This window comes from Oculina patagonica, chromosome 2, assembly GCF_052425735.1.
Source record: "Oculina patagonica isolate OP01 chromosome 2, crgOcupat, whole genome shotgun sequence".
NCBI lineage: Eukaryota > Metazoa > Cnidaria > Anthozoa > Scleractinia > Oculinidae > Oculina > Oculina patagonica.
The window spans coordinates 1,521,758-1,538,096 of NC_135759.1; the positions used below are offsets into that span (position 1 = coordinate 1,521,758).

Genomic DNA, 16,339 nt, shown 5'->3' on the forward strand with positions numbered 1-16,339 from the left:
GGAAGATAGCATGCAAACTGATACATGAGCAGTAAGCATACTAATTCCCATTTTGCTCCATTTCAAGCTAAGTCGATTTTTTTCAGAAAAATGTCAGCAGTTTCACCTGGCGCATCCGTTTACTTGCATGGTTGCAGTAATGACCGGCTCGGGTAAGACAAGCTAGGCTCAAAAGGCAACCCTCCTACCTGCAGAGAGAATTGTTTCGTGTTATTCCCAGTGGAACCTGCTTACAGCGAGTTATTAGTGACAATACTAGAAATTGAATTTATCAAGGGTATCCCTTCTACTCTTGAACAAGATTCCTTCTTTGATTTCAATATTCAAAACTTGATTGTCATCGATGTCCAAATGATTAAGAAGTGATAATCGAATTGTGAACCTGTAAAAAAGGGCTCGCAACATCAGAACTTAACTGTTATTCATATTTAATTTTTACAAAACTTATTCCATCAAGGCAAAGTAAACCGATGCATCAGCTTAAACAGTCATTACTTGGTCCTTTTTAAGAATCCCCGCGACAAGCTAGAGAGATGAGACGATGAAAGGAAGGGAAATCAAAATTGGTGAGCCGAATTCCAACTTGGTATATAGGGAATCTAAAACAAGGCTTGAATGGTGCACTTTCTACTACTACAAACGAAAACGACGGCGATAACGGTACCAATACCGATAACACAAACAACGCAGTAACGAAACGAAAGCGATAGCAATATAAATGATCAGAGAAGTTGAAAGTAATTATTTCTGTTTAGTGGTGTTCCCCAGCAAATTATTAAGGAAAGGTTAAATTACACTAAACAATGAAAAAATATCGCTCTCTCCAAAATATATTTTTTGTCAACGTAGGATCATGATGAAAGGAAAAGTAAGAACTATAGAAAATGGAGCCTTTAAAAATGTTATCAATCTTGAAGAATTGTAAGTACGCCCATAACTTAATTTACAAATAAAATTAGTCCTGCGACTCTTGCCGTAGAAAAGGGACAACCAAAATAGAAAAAAAAAACAAGGAATACAGGAATCAAGTGTTTCCTGGAGTGGATTATAGTCTTGGAATTCTCACCGCTGTACAGTGTCGCTCCTTCTGTTCTCTTCTAGTTATTTAGCGTTAATCTTAGAAATGATAGGAAATCGCATGACCTCGACTACAATTCATGATTAAGGTCGTGCTTTTTCTTATTCATAGTATACTCAACAAAATAACGAGGATTTCCGTACTATGAGTCATGACCATTCGGTACGGTAAGCTTCAAAACTTCTCAGTTGGTCTTCAGACTACATCGGGTAGATTTCAAAAGCCATCGAAGGCTTTAATCAACTTCGAAGATCTTCGGATGCCTTCGGTTTAACTGGGAAATCTTTGCAAGACATGTGTCAACTTAGGAAAGGCACTCCTAGGGAGTACAATTTGGGATTAAAGATGGTAAATTTTAAGCTCGGTAATAAATAATAAAGATGAAGTATTCAACATGACACGAGCATGGGACAGAAAAATTCTGAGTCCCCGACGGGAATCGAACCCATGGCCTCCCAACCGGTATCTGGGAGGCCATGGGTTCGATTCCCCTTCGGGGACTCAGAATTTTTCTTTGTCCCATGCTCGTGTCATGTTGAATACTTCATCTTCATTCTTCAATTTGGGATTAATTGAACTGCTCTCGTTGAGTTTGAGTAGACACTATATAGGATACATGGAGGGTTATACACGGCGGCGCCAGTAAAAACCAGAGTAAAAACCAGATTTTTCAAGTTAGCGCAGCAAATTAGTAAAATACTGTTTTTACCACGAAAAAATAAGATTCATTTTTTCTCAAGAATCTAGCGGTCCGGAATCCTCAATCCTTGAACCTGATTAGCTAATAGACCCTTCTACGGGTTCTGCCGCCATCTTGGTTGGGGGGAAGCACGGCAAAATTTACAGTAAATGTATGGGAACAGCGAGAAGTTCTATGCTCAATAACATAAAGAAAATTATAATTCTGCAATTCCTATGAATTACAAGATAAAGATACATAGCAAAGGATTTTTGATAAAATTTGAAGGACACAGCTACGCTGGGAAGCGAGAAATCGCATTTTTAGTTTTTTTTTTAAAATACAAATGCTTATATTTTTCCGCGCAAATGGCGGCTCGGATTTCAGACAAATGTATGTAAAAATGAAAAAGAAAAAATGTTTGCGGCTTTCTTTGCAAGACTACATTCCCCAAATTTGATCAATAAACCCGTTTACCCAGTATCTTGAGTTTGTAATTCAAAAATATTTCGGAATTAGAATTTTCCGTTAATTATTCGACATTAGCATAATCCAGCTGCCGTCTATTAGCAAACGCGCAATGTGATTGGCTACACAGATGCCGTCTATTTAACAATTATCGCGGAATATCGCCTGATACTTAGCCGACGACACCGTAGGCCGAGTTGGCTAAAATCAGACGATATTCCGCAAGATTTCGCAGGATAATTGTTTTATTATTCAACAAAATGTCAACGAAACACATTTTGCAGATAGAAAAAGTGTAATTGTGCAGCGCGTAACAAGACTTTGGACGAATCTTCGCAACCTACGTATATCGTAGGATATCAGTTATGTACAGATGACAGATAACGTCAGCACTTTGACCATATATGGGCGGTGTGCGCATTTGTTAAATAATAATTATACCTAATCGTACCTTTTTGGTACGCTTCGGCGGCATATCAGGCGAGTTTGGTCGAGCCATGGTTCGTATTTTGGCGAGACGCAGTCGAGCTAAAATACCCATGGCGAGACCAAACGACCAAATGTGGAAATTCCAACTCCACTGTTTCAGTCTGAATGTTTCAGTACTCGTCGGCAAAACATCGCGCAATTGGCGAGCACGCTCAAGTTTAGTTTTGGCGGGAAAGTTTTTCTCCTTTTACCATCGTTTTACACCAGCTAAATTTAAATTACGAGGTTCTGTTTTATTGGTGAAACCTTTTTTCAATTCATCGCTCGGTAACACTACTTTACTTCAAAGTGACCGTGATATGGTGGCATATCAGGTCAGTGACTTGATATCGTAGGATATCAGGACAGTAGATCGCGCTTCTGATTGGCTACTTGCGAATCTGGGTACGGTAATGATTGATAAACAACTCTCGGAGCACGCGCTCAGTTTATGCTTTGTTTTATTAATCAAAATCGTCAAAAAATCAATTCTAGCGATATTCTCAATTTAATAGACCAGCAGCTGGGTTATGCTAAAACAAATAGACGGCTTGCTCTATCGACTTTGATAGTTGACTCGGGGCTTCGCCCCTCGCCAACTATCAGCCGATAGAAATCTCGAGCTTGCTGCCTTATTGTTAATTAGATTCTTCATTTTCCCCATACATTTACTGTAAATTTTCCCGTGTTTGCCCCCACAACCAAGATGGCGGCAGAAACCGTGGAAGGGTCTATTGCACACGCTCCAGCGGTCCGGATTTTCCCATCCGGACCCCGCGTACGGACCGCTCACGGCCCGAAATCATTTTGCAGCTTCGGTCTAACGAACACATGAAAGGTTTGCTCTCCAAAATCGAAGTTGCTGTTCACCAACCGTTGTAAATTTGAAAGGACAAAATAGCAGTGGAATTACAGGCCTCAAAGTTCTTCAAAAGGCGAGTATTTATTTCTTTCTCAACAAAATTGAGTTGTAGTTTACCGTCCGTAGTTTGCCGTTGTTTGTGCATTTCGCAATGATTTTCACGCCATTGCGGTAAACCGGTTCTTATAGACTCACTCTAAGAGTTAAATTGCCTTGTTTATCCGTCACTTTTCGCTAAAAACAGAGCACTATTTGCTCTGAGATTTTTTGACTAAAAACGGACAAATTAATTATCACAATATTGTGCCATACGTAGCCACTACGCATTTCATTCAGTTTGGCACTGTTTATCAGAATAACATTTTGCTGGGAATCATTGCAGAGATTATTAATTTGTTCAATACAAGTGTGAATAGCTTGTAAAACTGCTTTTCAGTCAAAGAGTGTTTTTGAGCCAGAGAAATAGGATAACACCCTGCGAGCGGCAAAGTTTCTTTCAAGACTTTTCAAAGCATTTATCGGGAATTGTCCGGGAAGGCGAAATCGATTTAAATGTGTTTAGTTTTGTTGCATATTTGTGCTTAATTTATGATTTTATTACTTTTCTTGATTCTCTGCAGTGTACATTAAATATGCTGAACCTTTCTTGAGTATGGTTCATTTTAAGCGAAGCTGTTTCACTCGGCGTCAACAGCTCTTGTGATTCAGCGAATGACATTTAGCCACCGTTTTCAAAAGGAAAACGCTTATTTTCATTACGGCCCTTGTTCAAGGGAACCGCGAATGAAATCGCTCCAGAAAATATTAAAAACTAAGCAAAAAAAACGAATATGCTCTCTGCATGTTTTGTTTTGATTTGCTACCGCTCGGGAGTAAACATTTTTAAATTCAGCGAAAACTAACCTCAGAATCAACAGAGGCATTTGCTCTTCTTTCGCGCTCTAAAAACTTCCCGCGTGCACCATAACTCGATAGCGCACGCTAAAGCATGAACCAATTATTAATTAAACAAAATGTATAATGTATCTCAAAAACTAATTATTGGCCTTCCTCGCTAACTGTCACTGATAATAATTCGCCTAAATTTGCCGTTGTTTGGTCCGTTTCTGTTCAATCTTACCGCTTTTCTTATTTTTGATTACAAGCTCTTGCAGTTCGGTGGCTGGAGTTTCTCGAAGTTTTGTCCCGCATCTTCACTTACAAGAAGCTATTTAAATAATTTAAAGCCATATGAAGTTCTCTTCCACGTGTTAGCATTTTCCTGCTCCTCGACATTTTAACTCAGCTTCAGTGAACTTCATGAATCAAATGATCGCCATTTTCAACCGGCTATGGCAGCTTTTTACAAACAACAGTGCAAATGCGAGAATGCCAAATGCCTTCGCTAGCAAGGATTTGGAAAACATGCCACTACAGCCCGGGATTCAGTTTCGTTTGAATTTTACGCGTGGTCTATCTTCCAGTAAAACACTCACGGCTTTATAACAAGATTTATTTTGTACCTGCTGTTCTCTGGTTGCATGTTAGATTCGAAAAATGTTTATAGTAGCATATCTTTCTAATCTTTCTAATAAAGGGAAAATGATATGTATGCAACATGGCAACCAAACTATGTACCAAGGTATATCTGACATTATGTATCTTATATTTTGAATTGATTACTCGTGATTTAAACTAAACAATAATTCTGCTATTTGATATTATAGTTTATCTTTTCTTAATTTAAAGAAGTTGTCGTCTTCTATTGTTCTTGTTTTGCCTTTGGTTTTCATAAGCTGTGAATAAAATAATGATACAATCTAACCGTAGGCCCCGTCTCCTGCATCTTCAGTGTTATGGTAAGCAGGGGACGTAAAAGAACCCACACGCTTATCGTAAAGAGTAGGGCATTGAGTTCCCGGTGTTGTGGTCTGGTCTTTGCCCGTTGTATTGTGCTAACTGTGAAATGCTCGGAGATGTTAGCTGTATAAGCTACTCTTCAAATCCGAGGGTAAACAAAGTGATGATGATGATGATGATGATGATGATGATGATGATGATGATGATGATGATGATCTAATTTTAATATCCTTGCCAGGAACTTGGAAGAAAACGAAATATCGATGATTCACAAAGGAGCCTTTCAGAATCTTTGGAGCCTGCAAACACTGTAAATTCCTTTTTTGACTAATAGACTTGTATTGTCGCTGAGTAGATAATACCTTTTCCAATAACGTTTGCATCATAATGGGAACAAAAAAATCGCAAATTACTGCTTGTTGTGTCCTGTATTCCGATTCTCTCACGCTCTCTCCTTGTTTAAATTTGTTATCACTTTTAAATAGATTTTGTTATTTTTTTAATCGCTCATATTTCGCTGATGTCCTTGACTGGTTTGTCGCACTTTGCACCTTTTTAGTCAGGAGGACACGTGCCAGTTAATAAGAGAATTCCGGTCTCCGAGATCGGACTGAAGGCTTGTTTATATAGAGAAACGTCAGCCACCACACGGCACGTACTGCCGCAACAATTTTCGAGTGTGTGTTGCTTTTCGGTGCAATCCGGGCCAAACACAATAGCCAGTCAACAACGTATTGTATTCTGACATCACAAGGGGCATGGGAATGAAGATTGTCATACAATGTCCTGCCTAGAGGCAGGACAACTGCCCCTTTGAAATTTTGTCCGTTTGGACAAACTTGGTCCCAGTCCAAACAAGTTGTTCGCACGTTTTTGCGATTGTTTTCACTTACAATGACAAAATGTATCGCGCGTGCTACGAGGACCGATCATAAGACAACTGCTTCTTCGTTGTTATGTATTATTGGACAAGTTTTGCGCCTCAAAAAACGTATTTACACTTGTTTTCTGCAACAATTGTCACATTAATGATGAAATCTATCAATTGTTACCAAACTTGTCCGCAAGTGCGAATGGCCCCTAAGAATCTGGTGAATGTTATTTCTTATTTGTATTAGTCAAGGTTTAAACCTTTATTGAAACAGAACAGTACATTATTTTGTTTATTTATTTAGCTTTAGTTAGTTAATTTTTAAATATATTTTTTAAATATATTCTTAGCTAATTTTTTTTTAAATTAAGTCGTTGTTATTGGTTATTAAGTTCAAAAATACAAAAAGAGAACCTTTTTATCAAATTTTCTTCTAAGGCGTCTGGATCAAAACAAGCTAACTTTTGTCGGTCAAGGATTATTTGTTAACTTAACAAGCCTCACATTACTGTAAGTTAATTGCAAAGCTGACTCTGTAACCTTCTACGGTTATTCAAGGATACCTCATTTAACGATTTTAGTTATGCATGTGACTTTTTTTACTATCATGCGAAGAAAAAGATTTGTTTTGGTTTTCAAGTTTGGTTTCTTCCTACAACGGGCAAAAAAACTGAAATGGAAAGTAACAATTAAATATAAATAACTCAAGAAGTAAACACAATACTCACAGGTCAACTTCACAATACACCCTAAAGCTAACAAAAAATATAAACACTCGATTGCGATTGCTAGATTTCGATCCATTTTCTTTGTTTCTGTTTTACAAGGTTTGTTGGTTGTCGCTATAATTATTATTAACGGCAGCGAAAAACGTAATCGTTAGTTGGTTTTTGAACTTCAGAGTTCGCGCGTGTTACTGAAAAGCACAATAAATGTAATTTAGTTTTAAGGTTGATTTGGTTCTTATCAAGTTGACGTATAATTACAAAGTATTAAACAAATTGAAAATTTTCCATTTGCTATGGTTGTTGTTATCTCGTAGACAATTGGGATCCAATAAGATCAGTTACATCGAGGACCAGGCATTTAAAAATCTTTCAAAGCTTCAATACTTGTAAGGAAGTAACGTCTTAAATAACCCAGGCAATACTGGTGCAAATTGTTCTGCTTGATCTCTTCTCTCAAACTTTATCCTGGGTTAAAAAAATTACTGTGTTTTTTATACACTTAGCATTCCTGTCTAGCTTATTGCTCTGTTAAGGAGCACTCGATCCAATATTAAGAGCCCGTTCATACTTGCACAAACTTTTAAAATCTTCCAATTAATGAAAAACGAGTTAATAAATTAATTACGATATCGATATATGTATTTGTATTGTAACTTGGAACCAAGGCCTGGGAAAATAAAGCACGGAAATTATTAGACTTGCCTACAAGTCAAGCTCCCAGAGCGCGAAGCGCGAAAGTGAGTACTCCGACCAAACCAGAAACGAAAGAAGCGAACGACTTTGAAAAAGTATAACAAATTATACACATGCATTCCTCGTTCAACCTCTATTGGAAACTTTTTTCCACGAGCATCGGGGCTGAATTAGAGTTTAATATCATAAAATTGGCCTATTCTAAGGAAAGATCCTTTTTTCCTGGACGGTAATTATGTTTATGCTGGCCTAAACACCAATCCTTTTTTTTGTTCTCGACGAACACAATTAATGTCAAATTCCCTCTGTTTTAACTAATCAGGAGTCAGTAATGGTGACATCTATGTTATTAATTACCCCGTGAATTATTTAGATAAAAAGCTCACTTCAATCGGATACACTGACGGGCAACTTTAATTTTATCTCTCTCTCTTTTTTATTTACCAGAGGATTATTTGACAATCAACTGTTGGCAATCAATGCCTATACATTAGAAGGACTTAAGAGTCTTGTCTACCTGTAAGAATCATATTTTTGTTAGCATGATAGCGTTTCATGTTAAACATTCATTTCATTCATTTCATAAAATTAGTAATGGTTGGTTCCGTTAACTGTCATAAGCAAGAGGAACAAATATAAGGTGCGATGTCACCACAAACACTGCAAATATCATCTACAAGTCATTTATTATCCCAGTACTTGACTACTGTGACACGGTGTGGAACTGCTGCGGGAAGGTCAATTCTGATCTCATAGAAAAACTGCACAGGAGGGCTGCACGGCTGATCGTAAAACATCATAACAGTGATGAGGCCTTAAAGAATGTTGCCTATGAGACGACAGAGACAAGACGCCAGAGACATGTTTATAATTTAGTTCGTAGGTGTATTGATGGAAAAGCCCCAATTTTTTAAGAATTATTTTACTTTTAATAGAGATGTAGCACTAAGACAAACAAGGCAGGCTGATTTATTGCATTTGCCTAAAATACGGACAGAAGCTGCGAAAAAGTCTTTTTATTACTCCGGTTGCCAAATTTATAACTCTTATCAAAATAATATGTAATTTTTAAATTTTTCGATTTTATACAAATGTAACATAATTTTAGCTTATATCTTAGTATCTCTTATACATTTTAATCTTTTTAACTTCCATTTTAGGTACACTGTAAGACTTTTAGCGACTTTTTAATTTTTACTTTTTACTAGGGCCTCTAAGGATAACAGTTTTTATTGTAAAGCTGATGGAGTAACCCTATTTAGATAAAGGCTTATCTATCTATCAAACAAAAATTCACCAGTTCATCTACAATGTTAGTCATAGGCTGTCGGAACACTTTTCTCTGAATACGTTTACTCAATACTCTGAGGTCCTTACTTTATACTCCCTTTCCCTTCAAACAATGCCGACGGCGACATAATTATAATTAAACCGGTTCTCTCATTTACTTGTAGGGATGCAGCGAATAATCCACTACGTGTGATAAATAACCGAGCATTTCACGGCACTCCATCTTTGCAGAGCGTGTAAATTATCTTCCTTTTTCTTCTAACAATTTAAACTAAATATTGTTCTTAAGTTGATTGTCGAATCAGGAAATTGTAGTATGTAGTTTGATTGTGTACTTGCAATATTGTTTTTGTTTTGTATTTGTCAGTCTATGTCGTGTTCTGTCTTCCTGTGTAGCTTTGTTGCGAAGTTGGGTGGTTGTATTGTGTACGTCTGTCTTTTACAACCCGTGAAGATTTCAGGCTTTACAATGTTTCTTTTCAAAGTTTTTAGATATTAGGAGCATGTATTTTTCAGAAATTTTCTTGGATGCTCATTGGATATCATTCCACCTACCTATCAGTGGACACCGATTAACACAAGCTTCCTGTTGTAAGTAAACTAAAATGGGAGAATTACAAAGTACAGGCACAAGCACAAAAATAATGTTAATCAATACGCCTTAAATAATTTCAATCGGCACCCAAGTGAAAGACGAATGAACAATTGCGTTCACAGCATATTAGCATGTACTGCTTGCAACCCGAGTTTTAAAAAGTCACTCACTCACTCACTCACTCAGAAATCGCATGGTACCAAAAATAGGAAACGTGCATCAAACGCAACAATTTGTTGTATCTAATACTAACTAATACTAGATAACAACCATTTTCAGAGTAACTAGGCACAGATGCCTTTTCTCTTCTGACAAGCTCTCTTTTAAAAAAAATATCAAATATGAACTACGTTTGCGCCGCGGGAGGTTCCACCATAGCTACACTGTATGCCAAATAATTATTGAAAATGGTGTTTTTCTGTCAAAATGCAACAACATTTTATTTTTAGTGAATTTACTCGCTGTTCTCTGATTTGCAGGTTTCCATCGGGTGAACCATTCAAAGTAACATTTAAAGACGACAACACTTTTAGCTTTGTGGCGTTAATGATAACTGGATTCATGTGTCCGTATTTTGGAGATCATGCAGAGTGCACTTTGTGTCCAACAGGAACTTATACGGGCTTTTTCGCCTTTTCCTGCATTCGATGTCCACCAGGTCTGTAATCGTTCAGATTCTCCAGGAAGCTAGACATTGATTTTTGCGTGATCTCATGAAACAAACGGATAGACATATTGAGGTTTAAACTTCATCAGGGCAACATAAAAATGGTGACTTTAATCTGCATTTTTTTTGCAAACGGAGACGAGCGATTTTGTTACCAAAAATATTAAGAATTTAATGCAGAAATGCTATTAATTGAGTTTTTTTTTGGTTAGTCAACTTTTGTGATGGAGTTGCACAGTAACATTAATTCACTAAAGAATGCAGCGATGAAAAACACTCTAATAAGTGCTAATTTATTTGGCCGTTAGAGATACGAGGAATAACATTTTACCTTTGGCCTCACATCTGGCGCACCAGTTGTGGTCCTTAGTTACATGCTAAAGGTACCTTTTTTTAAAATAAATCACAAGTTATTGGAGGCGCCACTGTCTAGGCTTTAGTCATGGACAGTTTTTTTAAAATAGCTCATCCTTCTAAAAATCCATAAGTAAATGTTGTTGTAAAAATGGTCTTCATTTGCCCATACAAACCACTTCTTGCTCCGAAAGTGTGGGAATGGTTTTTTGTAACCAGAAAATGTCGATAAATTGGCGCAAGTCTGTAATATAACAGGCCCCAGATTGTTTTTTCCAATCAAAATGCAGTACACAGACACTGAGGTTTGTTATATTTCATTCTTGTTACATAATTGGACCACGAAAAAGATGGTTTAAATGTTGAAGAGTCGCACGTTTTCTACATAACGTAAGGTGCCAAAATTCAGCAACAGTTAATTTTATATTTAACTGAAGTATTTATCAATCACTGAGATTGTTGCTTGTATATAATGTTTAAAATTTCGACAATCTGTTTAATTCTGTACTAGGGGGCTTCTACCAAGACGAGATGGGTTATACAGGAAGTGCCACCAGATTTGGCAATTTGTTGTGTAAAGAGTGTCCACCAGGAAGATATGTTCATCCAGATAAGGCTCCCGGAAAGGCCATTACTGAATGTACATCTTGTCCACAAGGTAAAAAAAATCGGGTATTAACAGCAGCACCCGTGGTTTCCAACGTTACTTTCCAGCAAAAGGCATTCAAAAAATGGAAAGGAGCAAATCGCTTAGTGCAGGGTACATCCGGATGTTTATTCTTAATTGTACCTTTTTGGTACACTTGGGCGGCATATCAGGCGAGGTTGCTCGAGCCATGGTGCGTATTTTGGCGAGACGCAGTCGAGCCAAAACACCCATGGCGAGACCAAACGAGCCTGATATGTCGCCGTAGCGTACTAAAAAGGTACAATTAGGTATTTACCGTACCCAAATTCAGCCAAAAATGTCGCTGATATTTTAGTAGTTACGGTAATGAGGCTGTCAGTCGTCCTATCGTGTAGCCAGCGAGAAGAATTGAACGAGTCACCAAACGGCCCAAAATTAACCTCCCACCCAGTCATTCTTAGAGGCGAACGTGTTACACGACTGCGTGGGAGGCTAGCCTAAAATGTGATGAATGAAAAAAATATATTTATATGTTGAGTTAATTCTCTAAATTTTCAAAATCAAAATTAAGGCGAGGAAAATTTTGGGAACTCCGAACCCATTGTTTCAGTCTGAATGTTTCAGTACTCGTCGACAAACATCACGCAATCGGCGAACACGCTCAAGTTTAGTTTTGGCGGGAAAGTATTTACTACTTTTACGACCGGAAAACACCAGCTAAACCTAAATTACGAGGTAACACTATACTTGAAACTGGCCATGATATCGTGGCATATCAGGTCAGTGATTTGATATCGTAGGATATCGGGACAGTAGATCGCGCTTCTGTTTGGCTACTTTCGAATTTGGGTACGGTTAATAAGCATACTGCAACTTAACTTTAAAGCTAGTGGTATTGATAGAAATCCAAATAAAGAATTGGCAAAATCAGTTAATTGCGATTATGAGACTACAATACTTGATCGTATATATTAGCCAGGGTCGTAGGCAGGGGAGTGCGATGGCTGCGTCCGCACCCACCCACGAAACACAACAGTCCTCCTTATCGAAGAGTGAGGGTTAAAACGATTCTTAGAATACAGAAAATGTAGACATAAACGACTTAAATTTCCTTGGACCCCCGGACCTCCGAGACACTCACACCTCTGGCGCTCGCACCCACCCATGCAATATCCTGGCTACGGCCCTATAATGGCGGCCATGTTAGGCGGATGCGCGTAGCAACGAACCCAATAGGAAGGTTAAACATAAATACGAATATTAACTAAACGTATCTAAATAAAGTACTTCAAAGTACTAAGCGACGATAAAAGAGAAGAATTTACCATCTTCCTTCAAACTACCTTGTTCGTACTCATTCAAGAAAGATTGCTCCACGGAACAAATAATCAGATAAACTAAGGAACGAAAGTGCTAACACAGTGGCGGATCCAGACCTTCAGCTAAGGGGGAAGGGGGGGGGGGGGGTTGCTTGAGTATGAATATTGAATTCTGCGAAGAGTATTCCGGCACTTCAAAGAAAATGCGCTCTTTCCGAAAAAATAAGGGGAGGGGGGCACTTCAAAGTGGATCCGCCACTGGACCAAACAATAACCAAACAAACAGACTGCTTTAAAGTATATTCAGGTTGCAATAAGTAACCTTACCAATATTTTGTTTAACAGCACTGATTCTCTTTTCCGTTTGGCAGGGACTCACCACAACAAATTTGCTATGTTTAGAGCCTGCCCATGTCAAGACAACTTCTACCGCCTTGATCGTTTTGGTCCATGTTTCCAATGTTATTCGGATGGCCTTATTTGTCAAAACGAAAGTGTTGACCTCAAGAGTGGGTTTTACTGGAAATGGGAGTCGCAAGGAAGTGAACAACTATACAGGAAATTTAAAGAAGATCTCCGAATCCAGAGCACTGACTATGACAAGGAGTTAACGAGATTCAATCGTTCTTTTCCAGAAGTATACGCTTGTCCAGTAGCATCCGCATGCAAGGGTGGAATGGAATCTGCTTGTTCCCATGGTTATGAAGGACCGCTTTGTGCTGTTTGCAGTAAGGGATACTACAGGATGATATCCACTTGTCAAGAATGCCCCTCTGTCAAATGGTTGATCGGACAAATATGCCTTGCAGTTGTATTTCTCCTACTGGTTATTCTACCTCTGATGTTTGGTAAGAAGATGCGTGGTACATCGGGAAGGTCTTTGACGGACATTGTTGTTGCAAGATTAAAGATCTTCATCAGTTTCTACCAAGTAACGTCATCAACATTTGACGCGTTTTCATACGTACAATGGCCAAAAGCTCTGCTGCAACTCGGAACCTATGCCAAGTTTCTTCAGCTTAATTTGTTTCAAATTGCCCCTGTGAACTGCTTCTCAAACACAGTTAACGTGAACATCTACACGTCGTTCGCGACATCGGTAGCTGTGGTGTTTACCTCTGTTGTTGTGGCAGTCATTTATTACCATGTCAAAAGGCTTTACCTTACCAAACGAAAGTCTCTTACCGCTCAGGAATCAAAGACACTAGTCTCTGAAGCAAAGGCAACGTGTTTTCAATACGTTTTCCTTCTGATGTTCACTGTATTCCCGACCACATCTGCTCAAGTATTTCAACTGCTACCCGCTTCATGTCACAAGATTTGCGTTGACATCCAGGAGAAGTCGTGCCAGTCCTACGTTAGATCTGACTATTCAGTGGAATGTTTCACCGATACATACAGCAAGTTCGCCGTTCTTGCCTTCATTATGCTATCCTTCGTGGTGGGTTTCCCATTAGTAACACTGCTTTTATTGTGGAAGAATCATCCAAAAGAAACCCAAGACAACGACAACAATGAGATTGCAGTTGGTCTGAGCTTCCTGTACGAAAACTATTCCAGCAGTTGTTGGTTTTGGGAGGTCCTGGAGCTCGTACGAAAGATCGTTCTGACGTCAGTGATCGTCCTGGTTGGTGGAGAAAGCCGGACTAGCCTTGGAGTGGCAGCCATCATGTCAGGATTGTACACAGTGCTGTTTGCTTCATACCAGCCAATCAGCGATCGTTTTGAGCACTGGCTTCAACTGGCGTCCCTCTTGGCAATCTCCGCGAACATGAATGTCGGCATACTACTGAAGATACCGGAGGATAACATCACTTCCGGGATACAGACGGAAGTAGAAGGAATTGGGATTACAGTGATCTTGATTTCTGTAAACTTGTTGGTGACGGGTATGATTGCAGGTATGTTGTAACTTTTGAAAGTCCTTTGTTTTTTAATATTCTTATCGACTTTTTAATAATATTTGGACACATTTTGTAACAACAACTTTTTTTAAGTTGAACCTCATGTTCTACCTAACAATAGGACTACAAGCCCGAGTTTTCTATTTAACAATTAGATTATGAGCTCGAGATTTCTAACGCGTAATAGTTGACGAAGGCGAAGCCTGAATAAACTATTAAGCATAGAAATCGAGAGCAAATAATCTAATTGTTTAGTAGAAATCTACTAGACGTTAAAAACTTAACAACAAGACAGGCTCTTTTTTTTATTAAATAATGATATAAATAGGTCTCGCCACACGTGGATAACTGACAACGGCACCACATTGCATTGACTTCTGTGATTGCCTTTGATATTCATTCACGATTTATTGAAACCGTATTTGCTCGAAACTGAAGGAGAAAGCCAAGTTTTTAAATTGCAAATTGAATATTGAAAGATGTACTGACGTACAAGGGCCCTTTGGAAGTCAAGATTGTTAAAATTAGAGAACGTGAACGATTAGAAATTAGAGTCGCCCGCTAGGAACAAACCTTCGCTTTCAATCTGTTTAGCTCTTGTTTAACTGCTCCTCGATGGAGACGATAAAATTGTGTTGGATTGCGAACCATTCTTAAATTTATTTCCACAAAATGTCTCAGTGAAACGCATCTCTGAATGTTATTAAATTATAAAATTGCCCACTTTTAAAAGTGTAACTCTAATTTCAAATCCTTTTCTTACCGTTTAAGAGGAGATTTGTGAAGAATCCGACACGTCCGGATGCATGAAAAATTTTCGCATCCTTTGCAGAAGGAGCCCAAAACGACGATTGACACAGCGGACAGGAAAGAGACCGAGCCACCACACGCGCAGAAAACCCACACCCCAAGGGACCGCACAGCCCGGAGCCCCCATAGAGACCAGGAAGCCCGCGACGGGCGACACCGGAGGCCCGTTCCCCCCGCCCCGCCCGGCGCGCGGGAAGCCGCGGCCCGGGGGAGGGGGGGGGAGGGCGGGGGGGGGGGGAAGGAGCACTATTGCTCTTAATAGCAATTCTCTGTAAGAATGAAGCAAAGTGGAAAATCATGCTGAAAATATTTGACCCCCCCTTCAAATTTTGCATGCAGTTAGGTATTTAGAAGGGATGTACAAAAAAGCCCTTTTTTTTAAGGTTGCAACCTTATTTTTGTCATGGCAACACCCATCGTTTGTTGGCGAAGAAGCGGCCGCCATTTTGTTGCCAACCGCACGCTGTTTGGCTACTCACTTTCTACTTACCTACTAGAAGATGGTTTTCCATGTTCTATAAGAAAATAACGGCGAGGGCATTCAGCTGCTTTTCTAGACCTCAAAAGTGCATTATTTTCTTATAGGACATAGGAAAACCATCTTCTAGTGGGTTTAGAATATAGCATTAAAAGGAGCACAGAACTTACAAGACTCGCCGCCGCTTACGGCATTTACAAACGCACGCAACATCGGTAAAGTGAAAGTTCAGTTTATTCTTTTCTTTGGCGTTTTTTTTTTTTATGAATAAGCCAAGATACCATTTCACTCATATTTTCCATTTATAGTCCTTTCTCCAACTACCAAAAGATTCTCACAAAGCCGACAATTCCAGTTGAAACATTTACGCATTCAAGTTTGGTTAAGCCTACTTCAATTTCATTCAAATGAAAAAATTTAATGCGTTCGTTTCGCAGCAAGTTTTTGAAATTCGCCTCTAATTTCGATTTAAAAAGAACAAAAGAGCGGTGTTCTGTCTTCAGATTGTGGCCAAAAAAGGGTAGAATTCCATCGCGCGTATACAGCGGCTATATTCTAAAACAGAATAGATAGTGAGTAGCGTATAGCCAATCAGAGAACAGCATTCG

At 38.8% G+C, this 16,339-nt stretch overlaps 1 protein-coding gene across 1 annotated transcript in view; it reads left to right on the plus strand.

Annotated features, from left to right (window-relative positions):
- The window catches only part of LOC144642525 (uncharacterized), a 51,802-nt gene that overhangs the window by 24,141 nt on the left and 11,322 nt on the right, over positions 1–16,339 (plus strand). Inside the window, exons 14-23 of the mRNA XM_078501495.1 lie at positions 850–921; positions 5,633–5,704; positions 6,704–6,775; positions 7,308–7,379; positions 8,134–8,205; positions 9,141–9,212; positions 9,493–9,567; positions 10,051–10,229; positions 11,104–11,250; positions 12,911–14,440. Coding sequence (XP_078357621.1) covers positions 850–921; positions 5,633–5,704; positions 6,704–6,775; positions 7,308–7,379; positions 8,134–8,205; positions 9,141–9,212; positions 9,493–9,567; positions 10,051–10,229; positions 11,104–11,250; positions 12,911–14,440 — 2,363 coding nt within the window. The remainder of the gene's footprint in view (positions 1–849; positions 922–5,632; positions 5,705–6,703; positions 6,776–7,307; positions 7,380–8,133; positions 8,206–9,140; positions 9,213–9,492; positions 9,568–10,050; positions 10,230–11,103; positions 11,251–12,910; positions 14,441–16,339) is intronic.